This window comes from Xenopus laevis, chromosome 6S (assembly GCF_017654675.1).
Source record: "Xenopus laevis strain J_2021 chromosome 6S, Xenopus_laevis_v10.1, whole genome shotgun sequence".
Lineage (NCBI taxonomy): Eukaryota > Metazoa > Chordata > Amphibia > Anura > Pipidae > Xenopus > Xenopus laevis.
In genome coordinates this window covers 48736790-48752893 of record NC_054382.1, presented here as the reverse complement: position 1 = coordinate 48752893, position 16104 = coordinate 48736790, and the positions used below count along the sequence as shown (strand labels likewise).

The 16104-nt window shown below is 37.4% G+C and overlaps 1 protein-coding gene across 1 annotated transcript in view; it reads left to right on the top strand.

Annotated features, from left to right (window-relative positions):
* Positions 1-16104, top strand: part of LOC108719696 (contactin-associated protein-like 2) — a 1103988-nt gene that overhangs the window by 805801 nt on the left and 282083 nt on the right. Inside the window, exon 13 of the mRNA XM_041567571.1 lies at positions 5561-5761. Within this exon, the coding sequence (XP_041423505.1) occupies positions 5561-5761 (201 nt within the window). The remainder of the gene's footprint in view (positions 1-5560; positions 5762-16104) is intronic.

The window sequence follows — 16104 nt, the reverse complement described above, 5'->3', positions numbered from 1 at the left end:
ATGGCACTTACAGTAAATCTTCCTAGATATAAAAGCTATAAAAACTAGATACCTAATACTAAATCACCATAGATACCTGATTGTAGCACTCACACATTAGCCATATTGATTTATTTCTGAAAAAAACTTAAATTTTTGACCATTCTCATATACTTCAGCCATCTCTGATGCCCTCTCTCTTTCCTTTAGAGATACCCTGTATCTATGGCTACAGTGTCCAGACATTGGCGGGGGGGCAATCTTAATTGTACATTGCAAACCTTTAACACCTGCTTGAAGGTGGCATACATTTTTGGAGCAAATGTAACAACCTTTTCATTAAATATTATTACATACACTGCACACTATCGAAAACTATAAAATGTGCAATCACTATCCTACTGTCATGTTAGGGGCAAAGTGCTTAATCTACATTAGAAGTCAGCACTCACCCTTAGGGTATGTTAGATGAGGGTGCAAGTCTCAAGTGGCCACTTCCACCTGTTCTTTGAACGAAATCGATGAATAGACAGTACCACACATGAGATTTATTCTTAAAAGGCCTTTATTCCAAAAGGGCTTGGTTCAGGACCGAGCTGTTTTTCTGTCCTGAACCAAGCCCTTATGGAATAAAGGCCTTTTAAGAATAAATCTCATGTGTGGTGCTGTCTATTCATCGATTTCAGGGGCAAAGTGCTTGCAAGCAAAATTTTAAATTTTGCGAACATTTATTCTAATTGCGAGGGAATTTTTACATTATTGACCAATATTACCCCATTTAGTTTCTTGTTAACCTCTTTGCTAACTGACCTGCTTTCTCTTGGATTATGTCTTTTTTAAAACCCCTACCGCCAGATAAACTGCTCTACTACACAACTCCCAAATAACTGGTTATCTACAAATGTTAAGACAGCTTCTCCTTTCTAACATTTCTAGATCTCTTTGCAGCTTTGACATAATCATTCACCCTCTAATTCGCCAGTCCTGCTATTCTCTTGGCTTCTGTGACACTGCAATGTCAAATCTTTCTTTTAGGGTCTACTAAAATAAGAGTATAATCTTCTACCCTACCTTATACCTTATCACTCCTTTTAATATTGTTTCCTTTATATACTGTATCCCTTGTTAAATGTATTAATTCATATTATTTCCATTACTGCCTCCAGGCTGATGACTCTAAAATGTATCTCTCTAATCCCAATCTCAACCTAGATCTTTTTGGTTGTCTTAACTTTGCCTTAAATTAAACTAATCTAAAATGGAAATGGTCCGTTTACCTCCTCCAACATCCCATAAATGTCTATTACCTTTAATACCATAACCCTCTCTATGCAAGTCCATAGCTGAATGCCACAGTGACTATTTCATGTATAAATACCCCCAGAAATCACAGCAGGATGGCATATTGACAATTTCATGTATAAATACCCCCAGAAATGACAGCCAGATGACACAGTGGCAATTCCATGTATATATACCCTATAACTCATAGCAAGATGGCACAGTGACTATTTCATATATAAACACCCCTATAACTCATAGCATGATGGCGCAGTGGTAATTTCATCAATAGCACCAAGGACAGTGGCAAACGTGGGGGAGGAAAGGAGGATCTGACAGGGGCTAGTGTAGAGGGAGTAGGAAGCAGTGTCTCCAATACGGGCTGTGGGGGGAGTGCAAAGAAGGATAGGCAGGTTATAGTTATGACAGCTGTGAAGCTGTGGAATTCTCTCCCTCAATCAGTCGTACAGGATGATATATTAGACAGCTTTAAGAAGGGGTTGGATGACTTTTTAGCAAGGGAGGGAATACAGGGTTATGGATTATAGCTCATAGTACAAGTTGATACAGGGACTGGTCTGATGTTGGAGTCAGGAAGGAATTTTTCCCCATCTGAGGCAAATTTGAGAGGCTTCAAATGGGTTTTTTTTTGCCTTCCTCTGGATCAATTAGCAGTTAGTCAGGTTAAAATAGAGTTTAAAGGTTGAACTTGATGGACATGTCTTTTTTTCAATCTAACTTACTGGGGCTCATTTATTAACGCAGCGCAGCGCTAAAAAGAGCGCAGAGGTCTGATATTTGCAGAGCATGCGAGTATTTATTAATGTTACGCACAACCCTGCAAGATACCTTAAAAAGTGCGATTGTGCGCTGTTGTAGACGCAGGCAGTTGAGACGGCGCGGAACTGCGTCTCAGTTGTCGCAATGCTTATAATAGATTGTGCGCTCTGGAAGTCCGCAAAGGTAAGACTTAGTTGTGCGCATGTATGAACGCACATCTTATTTTAGTTGCGCTACCTATCGCGCATATTGTGTTCAATGTGCCCCACCTGCGTTTATTTTTACGCAAATATTTCTTTGCTTCCAAAGGTTTTTCGGCATCCTGGAACTCTTAAAGGAACCTTGGTCTCTTTTAAAATGTTGGGGGCGAGACCTGGTTGCTTGTTCTCCTTTGAGTTATCTTTTAGTTTAACATTTGGTTAGTGGTTATCATTTTCCATTAGTTGTAGAGTTTGTTTTAATTAGCTTTTTATTTAGCAGTTCTCTTGTTTGCAGTTTTAGCAATGTGTTTGCTAGGGTCCAAATTACCCTAGCAAACATGCATTGATTTCAGTAATAGATTCAGATATGAAAAGGTTAGGCTTTCAATAGAAACTGGAGTAATAGACACAGCATTTGTCATCTGAAAAACAAAACTAATTGCCAGAACCCAATTTAGCAGTATTGCCCTGCACACATAAGTAAAATTGACATTCAATCAACATGAATCGCAAAAATGCAAACAAACTAGCGCAGCTATTTTGAAGAGCGTTACTATTACGCCACCAAGAGGCTGTCGTAAAAATTGTGGTGCTGTTGTGTAGGCGCAAATGTGCGAATATATAGACGCAACTCTGTGACGGCCGCAGTACAAGCGCATTGTAGCCACGCCCCCAGACACGCCCCTCTCAAACACGGCATAGTTTGCGATATAAACGCCCAATCTTTTGCGCAAAGCGCATAAAAAAAGCCATCGCAAAAGCTAAGTGATAAGCGCAATAACACGCAAATATATTTGCGGTGTCGCTTGTGATGGCGCAATCAATAAATGAGCCCCACTGTGTTGCTATGTAAATACACAATCACAGCCAGATGGTACAGTGGCAATTTCATGTATAAATACCCCAGAATGCATAGCAGGATGCCACAGTGACTATTCCATGTATAAATATCCCCAGAATTCATAGCAGGGTGGCAAGGTGGCAATTTCATGTATAAATGCCCCAGAACTCACAAGTAATAAAAACTTCACTTCTGTTCTTACTAGTATTCTGCTGTACTGACAGTGGGGGGTGAAAGGGGGAATCTGCAGAGTTACCATGACCACTTTCCTTCTAGGTCAGCCAAATCCAGCACGAAGAAAAAGCTTTCCCTACCCCTCACCACAACTGGACAAGAGCAAGACAAGGTGGAGACAGAAACCAGAGCAAGGAGACAGGAACCAGAGCAAGGAAACAGAGCTAGGGAATTGCAACAGTGCTCTGAAACAAACGCCAATGCTCAAGCACAGGCTGTAAGGTGGACTGGGTGCAGAGTCTGCCCTAACTGGCTGACCTCATTCAACCAATAAGGCTGCTGAAAACAGTTTTTATTTTGCATAGCCTATCTATTTACCCAGTTTTTATTTTATACTGAGCTGTTCCTTTAAGCAGGCATAAGGGCTCTTACATGCAAGCGTTTCTTGCTCAAGAGGTGGCTCCCTCAGCAGCCACCACTGGCCTCTGCTCCAGAGAGGGACTTCTTCCATGTCCTGAGCCCCAAGGAGAGTTGTTCCTGCCACGTCCTTTTCCCCTGAGTAGAGGGGCTTCCGACATGTCCTGCATATCGAGTAGAGGGGCTTCTGTCAGGTGTTGCCTTCCCAGACACAAGGGAATCCTCTAAGCACTGGGCACCCCTCAAGTTGGCTCCTCATGTGAGCCTGCTTAAAGCCCAGGCACCCATGAGGGTGGCTCTGCCACTGTTCTGGCCTGAACTCCAGGCACCCCCAAGGGTGACTCTGCCCCTTTCCTGCCTGAAACCAAGGCACCCCAAGAGTGGTTATGCCCACAGCCTTGCCTCTGACTTGGGCACCCACATGGATGGCTATGCCCACACCACAGTTTGCATTCCAGGCACTCCTAGTGTTGGCTTTGCCCATAGCACCATTAATTGCTGGGTATGCTTGTAATTTTGTCTGCTGTGCAGCAGTAACCCAAGAGCAAAATATTCTTATTTAAGATTCTGGGTTTCTTAGACACCTGGAAGTGAGGAGGGGAGGATGTAAGGCTATGCTGGGGTTCAAACCAGGGACCTCCTGGCTGCTTTTTCTGATCAATAGGCTGGTTTCATTACACCACCGTAGCAGCCAGTTGGGGGGTTACTCTGCCCTTTATAAGCCCACCTTACAGCTGTTACTGGAGCATTGGCCTATGCTTCAGATCACTGTGGCAATCCTTGCTCTGGTTCCTGTCTCCACCTTGTCATGTTCTTGTCCTGTTGTTTCCTGTTCTAGTCCTGCACAATGACCTGTTATTGTTCTCTAGTCCGAGTCCTAGTCTTGTTCTGTTTCTGCTCCTATTCTTGCTCCAATCTAGTCATGTTCCAGTCCCTGCCTTTTCACCTGCACCATCCTGCTCTTTCTAGTCACTGCGTCTTCGCCCGCTCCTCCCCACTTCAGTCCTGTTTCTACTCCCACTCAGTCCATATCCTGTCAGACCTTGATTCTTTAGCCTTGTCACCCTGATCTAGTCCATGTTTCTTCATCACTCCTTCTTGTCTGTGTGCACAATAGCAGCCTCTCCTGAAGGACTCACTCCCTCAGTACCTTCCTCTCCCTTCCAATCCAATACAAAATATGACATTTTAACACTATTGCTAACAGCTGGTGAATTCCTTAAGCATCAGATGCAAACATACAAACCTGGAACTAGGTACATTTGAGCATATAGGATTGTAACTGGATAAAGAGCCTTCATTGGTAAGTTGGTGATCCTGTATAGTTTAGAGAACACTGGGGGACATTTGTGAAAGGCTTATACCTCCTTTAAGGCAATTAAATGACCAATAATATCAACATTTATAAATGATTCATTAGAGCTAATAATACATGTAATTCTAAGCAGTGCACTGGCCTGTAAATACTATCTGCCAATTCATTGTTATAGGTGATTAGATCTGTAGATGATTATTTGGTTGGTATAGTTACTACCTGGCCCTGGGCAAACTCAAGGGGTAATTAAATAAATGTTCTATTGCTTGCTACTAGTCTTGGTTGCTATGAGTTTCCATGGGTTGTCAAACTTGAGACTTTGTATTACTTTATACGATAAGTTTATTTTATCACATACAGTACGTATCTTTTATTTGCTGTCTATGCAGTCTGGAAAGTCTTTCTATATGCAGGATTTTACAAAAAAATATAATGCTTTCTAGAAATTATTAAATTATTTTTGAAATATAGACTAAATAAATATTGATAGAAAATGTATTTTTAGTCTTTTTTTTAACACCACAACCTCTCCTATCTAACCAACAAAGAACCTTTGGTTTCTCTTTCCAACAGAGGACAAAGTATGGACAACCTTATTCCATGATCTTCCACAACAGACCCCTATAGTTGCTGCCAACCTTGAGAAACCAGTTGTTCTTAATTTGAATTATAGTGCATCAATGGAACAGGTTTCTGCAATCACCGGCAGTGCTGAGTATTGTGAACAGTACATCTCATATTCCTGCAGAATGGCAAGGCTGCTGAACACACCAGGTAGGTTCATATTGGAATATCTTCATCTCTGGGGCTTCAGAGGTCACATACTAATCTTTTTAAAATTACTATATTCATGAAAAATACATTATATTTGAAGCTTTGATAAAAGCCATAATTAGCATCAGCACAAATAAGCACTGAATGTTCTTTGTAAAGGATATATGACTTAAATGTAATAATTTTTTAAGAGCTAGAAAAGAGAAGGAAAATACAGAGGAGAAAGCCTGGGACTCCATATTTAGAAACAGACCTAGATAAAGTTGGTTTTGTATATGAGACATTACAGTTGTTTTTGGACTTCTAGCACCCCCTGGCAGTGATAGAAATTCTAGTCTAACAAGTAGAGGACTAAACTTTGAACCTCCTTGATGTATTTGCTTCAAAATTTTAAAACTACATGCAATGTCTACTTAATCCAAAGAGATCTTCCTGTCCTTTTATACTGTTTGAGGTAAGGCTATGTTTAAATAAGGTCTATTATTTCTATTCATCCTAAAAGTGCTGTCTTGGCCTTGGTGTGTATGTACAGAATATTACTACATACAAGATTTACTGCTTTTGAGATTTGATGGTGTGCCAGTGTTTATTGTAAAATATAAACAGCACAGGGAATTTTGCAAGCCATGAAAAATTCACTATTAATGATATATTGCGGGGTCAGTTGTTGTCATGGTTTTTAAAGCACAAACTGCATAGCTTTGTTTTGTTCACTTGATATCTAGTACGTTTCCTATGGGCTCAATGCTCACTATGTACCACAAGTTCTATTTCTCAAATGGCTTTAAATCCACTTAGCAATGCTGTGATTTCATTAGCATTTCATCGAAACCAAATTTCTCATTTTATCCTATATGGTCTAAGACCTTATAAAAAGCCATGAAGGGTGAATATTAATCCATCCCCTGATTCAGTTAGCAATCTAACAGAACCTAGTTCAGCTTTGCAAAAGTGAATCCACAAGCTAACTGCAAGATGAATAGCAATTTCCACCATGAACCATGAAAATTAAATATTGCCTTTTCATCTAAAGATAACCAGTATGCAAAATGATTTTTAATTTAATTTTTCCAGCAACAATATGCATGCAGAATGCATTTCCTGGAACTCCCTATTATTAACTAAATGTCAGCGATTGCTGAAAGGTTCATAAGACAGTCATATAAACCTTGCTTGGTCAGCTAAATAGCAAATCTGAACTGCAGTGGCATATGGAATAGATGGAGGCCAATCTAATAAACCATGGGGTTATTCCATGCAATGAAATACAATATATCACACTGGTGAAAAACATGAATGAAATACAGTAGATATTTCCTTTTAATATGTATTATAATTACAGTGCCATTGTCTTAAGGCAAATAAAATGTTAGCTACGGATTTCAATAAACCCAGTGAATGCCTTGGTTCATGAAAATTAAATGTAGGATGTGGTTACAGGAATACAGTATGGCACAAATAAAAAAAAAATGTTTTTGTCATTTTGGGCTTACCTGTTTCTTTGTTTTGATTACACCATTACTTCATTCAAAATCACTTTATTTTTGTTTATTTATATTTTGTCTGTGTAACCTTTCCCTATTGTAACAATATGTAGGCTTAACTGGGAGAGTAAAAGTTAAATAAATGTATTATTAATAGTTGTTATTCATAATTAGAATTACTAGTAATTGTATTTTTGATTATTTGATCTTTTTTATGGGAAACAAGATCCCTATCTGTCTACAATGGCCTCTAATGTATTTGTAAAGAGTAATCATGCCCCCTGTAAGTGCCTCTAATATACTTGTAAAGTGTTATCTAATCATGTCCCCTCTCAAGCATCTTTTTTTCCAGAGAAAACAACCCCAACCTTGACAGTCTACCCTCATAATTTTAGTGTTCCATTCCTCTAACAAGTTTAGTTACACTCTCTCCAGCTCATTAATATCCTTCTTTAAGGACTGGAGTCCAAAACTGCAATGCATACTCCAGATGAGGCCTTACAGGGACCTATAAAGAGGAAAAGTTATGTTTTCATCCATTGCATTTCTGCCCTTTCTTATGCAAGACAGAACTTTATTTGCATTAGTGGCCATAGAATGACATTTCCCAGAATTAGACAACTTGTTATCCACAAAAACCCTAGATCCTTCTCAATTAAGGGAACTCAAAACACACTGCCATTTAGCGTATAACTTGCATTTATATTATATTAGTAGTTACACCACTGGTTGCTGTCCTTGAAGTTCAGGAGTGTGCGGCTGTAATAAACTGTTGGTGTAATAGGTTCCACATAATACATATTTGGCCAAAGAGACCATTTTCCCAGGCTAAGTGCTATTTTTGAATACAATATTTATGAATATTTGTTAATGGACAGTGAATCATGTGAAAAGATCCATAGGTCAAATATATGTATTAAAAGGCACAACATTTACCCCGGTGCACTAAACTTTGTAACACATTTTGTAAATGTTGGCAAGGGAGAACTTCTGCTATGTAGAAAAAAATGTTATGCTATCAGCATGAGAGTAATGATTTCATTACATAGTTACCAGAGCTTACCTTGAAAAAAATCTATTGAAAATATTTAGCATCAATTGACATTCTAAACTTCTTCTTTCCCACCTGGAAATGGAATTGTTGATTCAAAATACTAAAGTGCTCGTTCAGAAACAATTTCACAGGTAATGAACAGAGTGGATGTGTACAATGATTAGAATGCAATTTAAATTCATGAATTTCACAAGAAAACAGAACCACAAAGAAGTTTAGTAAATAGGAAGAAATTTCTCTCACTGCATAAAAGATTTATACTTGGCATTTTGTTTGTTAGATTACATGCTTTAATTCATGAACCCAGGTGCCTTTTTACCTTAGTTATAATACTTATAATTTGATATTCAATGTGCTATATAGAAAGCATCCCCATTGTAAGAACACACCAGCTTTCTGGACTTGGGAGTTATATTAAAATTAATATAACTTTAAGGGTCATTACTAAGGCATGTCTACTGGAGGAGCTTGTTTCAATAGGCTTTGTACAATGGGCACTTCTGCAGGTATTCATTTAAGAGCTATTAAGTGGATTGCTTTAGTACAGGGTTAGGTAACCTTTGGCACTCAGTCAGTGTTGAACTGCATTTCGATTATACTTTCTAGAACACAAGTATCAGGACAATGAAATAGGTCATAACTGAAGTTACATTGTAGCTTGACTCACAGGATGTTGCTGGACTATTGCTAAATACTAAAATGCTTCTTTATTTGCAAACTGCCAAGTGTAATTGTTAAAGACCTTCTTGGATGCCTATGTTTTTCTGTTCTAGCTCAGGAACAGGTCAGCTTTAGCATTCCAAATTCTACAAACCAAGTAGGAATTTTATCACAGAATGAAGTGGAGTGAAGAAATGTATTCTTTAAAAAGTGAATGTTCTCTTTGTGGAATACTTTGTGTAACTGGATTCAAACTGTCCCCTACTACCATTCTCAAAGAAGCTTTTGCTGCATTTGTCTTAAATATAACTGTCATGCCAGAGCAGTATTGTGCTGGCATTATAAGGGTTAACAATATGCTGGACAACTGTGCTTCACCACAAGTGAAGTTATGCATCCATTTGGAGGCCCTTTTGTATAAAACCCCAGATAAGATTTAGCATAGCTCTCACACTGGGTGCTAACAAGGAAACTCTGTGTTTCCCACAGACACCAAGGGGGTTATTTACTGTATTAAACTCTGATTTTTTTCTAGTCAGACTTTTTAAGGGGAAAATACAATTTTTTCTGAGAAAATTTTTTTGGGGGATTTATTAAAGTCTGATGGTGTTAAAAGTCTGATGAAAAAAGTACTCCAACTCAGACCTGCCAAGAACATGTAAAAGTAAATGGCAGATGTCCTGTTAACAATTGGAAGATTTTGTGAGTTGCGCTGGGTTCCTGAAAAAGCATAGGTTTGAGCCCAAAATCCTTCAAAAATCATAGGAATCGATTTTTTTATAATTTTATTCTGAGTTTTTTCCACACAAGAAAAATTTGTAAAATTGTATTAATAAAAAGGGGGGGGGGTCTGTGCATATTTGGTCAGAGTGGTTTTCAAAAAAAAAGTGAGAACATTTCAGAGTTTGAAAAATAACCCCCCCTAGACTCCACTGAACCATCAATATGAAAATATGGCCAAACAGTATTACATACAATTATGCAGCCATCAAATTCTTAAAGTTCACAAAGAGTTTTCCATTGGTGTCCATTGAACGGGCCTTCCACATTGGGTTTAGCAGGAATGTATTGCTTGCTATGTGTTCATGGGGTAGCTATAATATTTGATATCAAACGAAACAGATCATTATGGGGAATAGCAATACTACACTTATATTACTACAGCAGGGTAATTGCTATGACAATTATTATAAAACAGGAGGTCTGTGCTACCCCACAGACTTCAAACATAGTAATTAGGAAAGTTCCTCAAATTCAGCATAAATTCTGGGAGGAATCCTCAGTCAGGATTATGCTGTAGAGGTTCCAGTACTGCTGGGAACATGATCACTATTTGCCTTAACCTCAAGAAACACAAGACCACTGACTACTTGTTAAAGTATTAGATGTTAGGTCATTGTGTGTGTGTGTGGAACTATAGCTAACCTTCTTGCAAGTTTATGCATGGAGACTAATATTTGAATGTTGATTAACCCATAACTGCTAGCAAAGAGTTTGTGTGCTTACAGTAGTTAACCTTTGTGTTGGAGTGTTTGGTATAGAGCAGAACCATTTCACTGCCAGGGACTAGGAGGGGATCTGCTGGGTAGCCGGTAAACTACCCTGGTGGCAGCAATTCACAAATAGTTGAATGGTATTTGACTGGTGTAAGTAGGGGTACAGTGAGTGTGTGCATCACAGTAACATTTTTGATTATACACAAGTGAGGTTATGTAATAAAAGACGCTACGTTTGCCCAGGTGCAACAAATCGGAAGCTAGGATTTACTGGTACCTGTTTAAAAGCAAAACTTCTTATTGGCTGCTATGGGTTACTGCTACTGGGCAGAATTAGTGCCTTTTACTACATATGGGGGAATGTATACTAAAAAAAACCCTAAAAAACATCTTGGCTTTACTTATCTTACAAATGGGGTAAATTACTTACAGTAAGATTATTTTCTAAACCATGACATGATAGTGTTAATAATTTTATTTATAATTTGTTTTTTTAACGTTATTTGGATTTCTGAAATGTACAGGAATTGTTCTTCCTTTAATTTAGAAAATTCATTGACAAGTTAGCATACAGGTTCAGGTAGTGAATAAAGGAATAGAGAGGGTTCCCATGGATAGTACAGTAAATAAGATTTATGTTTGATTTCTGATGAATCCAGCTCTAATGTAATTTTAATTGTGCTATTGCCCCCAAGGTTGTATGTTAGTTTTTACCCTACGGAATGATATGGCCACGTGCATATTCCTAAAAACAAGCTCTTTCCATTTGTATGATATAATTAATTTTGCAGATATCACATGGTATAACTGATTCACCTCATATAACCTACATTATAGTCATCCCTAATTACTGCAACTTAATAAATACCAGCCCAGAAGTTTTCAGTCCTTCAACTGATGTGTTCAATTCCATCAGTTTTATTGGCTGCGTAAGTGATGTGAAGAAAATGACTTCAGCGTTAATTGACTCTGCCAGCAAACAGTGCCGTAAATTCCAGCAAGTAATGGTTTGTGTTGTATTGATTGTATGGATTGCACTGACCAAACCATTTGTATCCTAGGGTTCTGTTTATTAAGGATCCCTGAGAAAATGCTTTGCATATTTATTTTGTTGGGTTTATAGTATATTTCTGATTTAGTGCTTAGGATATCTTGTTATAGCATTCAGACTGTTCGCATAATGTATGTATTGCCAAATTGATTGTGAAATTATACTAGTCTAGCTGGGCCCAGATATGGAAATGAGATTTATAGTCTAGCAAATATGTTAAAGTAAAGTATGTTAATGTTTTAAGATTCTATCATTTAGTACACATGACTGACTGTGGATCTAGATCAGGTTTTTCCTCTCATTGATTGTTTTTCTACCTCTGTGATATACAAATATGGTTTATTTTAATCTACAAATATAATATTATATAGACAATAAAATTAAAGTTACATTTGGTTATTTCAGATATTACATTTGTTTTGTCCCTATTCTTCTAGACTAAAAGTTCTTCAGGACCAAATAGTTAAAGGGGATATAACATTGTTGCTCAACCATTATTAATGTATCGCTGGACAATCAATTTGGAAAGCTGTAAACCAGAAATATCCATGTCTTAAGGAACATTTGCTTGATGCAACTTTTCCCAAGCTCTATAAGACCAGCAGGATCATTAAAATACGAAATAATTCTCCAATGGAAACCTTATCCCATGCTAAAAATATGGCTCTTTTATCTTTCTTCCTGTAACTGGAGATGAAAGAATTAAACACTGATTTTTTTTTCTATCACAGAACAAATATACAAAATTACTGTATATTCAGCCTTCTGATATTCAATTACAGTGTGATATCATCAAGCTAAAATTACACAATAATCTACACTAAGATTACAGCAAGATGATCTTCACTGTTGAAGCGCGTTGGTTGCCTTGGGCTGGTACAGAACCCCAAAACATAATGTACAACATTTCTAGACTACTTCTTTAGTTAAGTTTTAGTTCTCCTTTAAGGACAATCTATGAAGGCTGCATATACCTTCAAACATCCCCTTGCTTCTGTGTATATATAGTATATACTGTAGAGTTAAATATTTATTATTGCTCCAGGTGTAAGAGTTATTTGTATAATGTGCTTCAGCCATTAACAATATGTCTAGCTGGCATGACATAGCCTTAAACATTATCAGAATGAATAAACAATACATGCAGAATGTCCATATATCATATGTGGCATTAATAGAAATGTGCAGACATTTTAGTATCTCATTCATCAGGAAAACATATGAGTTATAAGACAATATGATACATGAACATGGAGTAAACTGATTAGGGAGGTAGCAGTTGAATACATATTTGCATTACTCTATGTGAGGCTATTCAGTCAAAAGGACACTCTATTATAACAACTGCTGTAATGCAAGTCTTTAAAGGAGAAGGAAAGGCAAAAATCGTTACCTATCTCCCTGTAATGCACTCCCAAAGACATCCTAAATCGCTGTAGTTGCAACTCACATATCGCAATCCAATCGCGTAGAATCCCTGTCCCTGTTCAGCTCGCATTTTCTGGCACGCAGGCGCCATGTTGGTAAGGTAGAGAACACTTGCTTTTCCTTTATCCGCTTATTGCACATGCGCGAAAAAAGAAAACTTGACCCCAGGAGCGCTGCGCACCACATGCGCTTGAAGATAAGTATTTGCTGTCCCCACTATAATTAAACGAAAATACCAGTGCATCTCCTTAATCTGATTGGATGGCGGGCGTGGACATAAGGATTAATGATGATTGTGAGAAAGGCAGATCCCGAAGACATGCGCATTAAACAGAAAGTTTGCCTAATGCGCCTCAAGGCTGCCTCGGGCAGCAGGGAGGAAGATGACTGCAAAAAGCGTGACGTCACCTGAGTCACACGCTGCAGTTTTCTGAGAGCGTAGTTGCTACTGCAGTGCAGAAGATCAGGAAGAAAACTTTAACAATGATCAGTATGTTCTATGTCCACCAGACTTTGGATACAAGGCTATTTATGTTTTGCCTTTCCTTCTCCTTTAAAGTTTGACTACAGTAGAACCAGATTTTACACCACCAGATTTAAAGTTTTCCTGAATTTACTCCATTTTCCTGGTCCTAATCAGTCTTTCTCAGATTTTTTAATTTTCATGAAATTCAAAGTGTTTTGATTCAGTCTCTTGAATCAGGGTTATTCTGTGTATATATAATCACTTATTTTTTTTCCCTCATTCTTTTCCTACAAAATCTATAGTGCTCAAATCTTGTACATCACGCTACAATATTCCAACTCATTTTCAACACTATGTACAAAATAAATTGGCTCTGGATGCAAATGCCTTTGGTATCACTGACATGCCTAGCCATGCACAAAGGTAAAAGATAGAGAGACAACCCAAACCAAAAGATGGAAATACAGGTACTCAAAAAAGGCAAAGTAATCTGTCCCTTCATAACTTAAACTATAGCTTTCTTTCTCTAGATATACACTAAACCATATTAATACATACTCCGTTTACCTGCTGCATGCTATTCGTACATGGACTGGCTGGAACCATTCTATATTATTAGGAGGAATACAGGCATCACCAAAAAAGCTGGTCCAGCTCTCCGGTGGTTAAAAGTTCAGTTATAGAAGTGTTTTGTAATGTATTTATTTATTTTAAGCATTGCCTTTTGCATTGTGTTCTTCTGCACATGTTCTTTCACATTCACTATAAATGATAGAAAATGTCAGTGCTGTAGTAATAATAATAATAATATTAATAACAGTAATGAATTGTTACAGTCTTCATCAAATGTCACCTTTTCTATTGGCCTTATTATTTATGACACACTAAGACTGAATTATATTATATTTTTGAACGCAGCTTTCCAAGTACCTATATTTGTTCAGATTTCAAAAGATTCTAATTTTCTTTGCCAAAGCTGTCTCATACAACACAACAAAGACAGAAAGCTATTTATGAAACACTTAGGGGCATATTTATCAAAGGTCGAAGTTAAAAAAAACTTCGAACTTCGAATTCAAAAAGACTAATCTAATGGAGGTTGAAGTTTTTTTGGGGTTGAAGTGGGCCGAATTCAGCCTACTTCGAATCGTGTGATCATACTTCGAATCGTACGATCATACTTGCAAAGGTACCAATATAACATTGAAAACAAAATATATACAATACCACATTTAAAAGCAAGAAGTGTAATAATACTATATATATTTTATTGTTCCTTTGCATATAATTAGTCTTGCTTGTATACTGCCACTTCAAGACAGCATGTTTATCATTTTTATATATTAGCATTCTGTTTTTAATATTAGGTAATTTGTACCTTGCTGCTAACCATACTGTATAACTCTGTATGGATTTAATAGTAGACGTACAGACAATTTGTTCCTGGGCTAAAGCAATTAAGATGGCAGCATAGTGGCTCATGAAAGTATACATGAGGCTGAAAGTGCTGAAGGCCATGGCCTTCTCTACAGCATTTTTTTATTCAGTCCTGTATACATCAAAATTGTGACAACTGTAATGGTGTCATTTTATGTTCAAACATGTTCACTGAACTGAACTAAAGCCATCAAATCAAACCTTAATTAAACATAACATTTTATTGCAGATGCCTTTGAGTAGATGCTGGTTCATTTTTCTTAATGCTCACTTGCCAAAGAAAATCCTCTTAAATAAGTCCAATTAAAAAAAGATAACTGTATTCATGACTTCTTTAGTAAGAGCTAGACTGATGTTACACTATATTTACTCAATATTCAGGGAGATAACTATTGATCTTGTCCAACATGTGCACACAAAAATTTGTCTTTGTTCTTCCAAGTAGGTCTACATCTGATTTAATGATTTCTATTGATTCATCATTGATTGCACAGTATATTATGGTTCGTTGCATTCTGGGAAGATTGCTTTGCTGTTTATATAGAGAATCCAGATGCATTGGCTGCACGGCCACCAGATCTAAAGGCCTGCCTCCTAAGGTTATCTATGGCTCTCAACTGCAGTTTGCCTGAACCTACAGTACTTGCACCAGGCAAGGACAATTTGGTGCAGTGCTATACTTTGTACTGAATAACATGATACTGAGCATTCTGGGGAAGGTTCACATTTCAGAAGGCTCAGTATGATAAACTGAATGCTAAATCCATAGTGTCACCAGTCTCTGTTGCATTGATTAGATAATAAGGCGAAACAGCATTGCTAGAGATAATATTTATGCAGGAGCCCACATGATCATCACAGTAGAAAAATACCATTTACCTCCTTCCGTGTCAAAAATTAAGCAACTTTTCCATCAGGGCCACCTGAAAGGCTATAATGTTTTAAAGTTAAGCTATTTAATATATAATATATAGCTATATATAAATCTAATATATAGAGCTTCACTATCAACAAACTGCTGATGAACTGATCTTTTATGCGGTCATTGGTCCACTGAATGAATAACCATTTCCCCATAGTAATCTAAACAATATCTACAAGAATCAATTAATCATATAAGGGAAATCTGACCATCCACATGTTGGATCAGTCATTTGTTATGTCAGTCCTATTTGCTCCCTCAATAAACTACATTTAATAATTGCACTCCCCCTTCTTTCTTATTAGAAATGAAAGAAGAAAAAATTGTGTTTTTGACAACAGAATG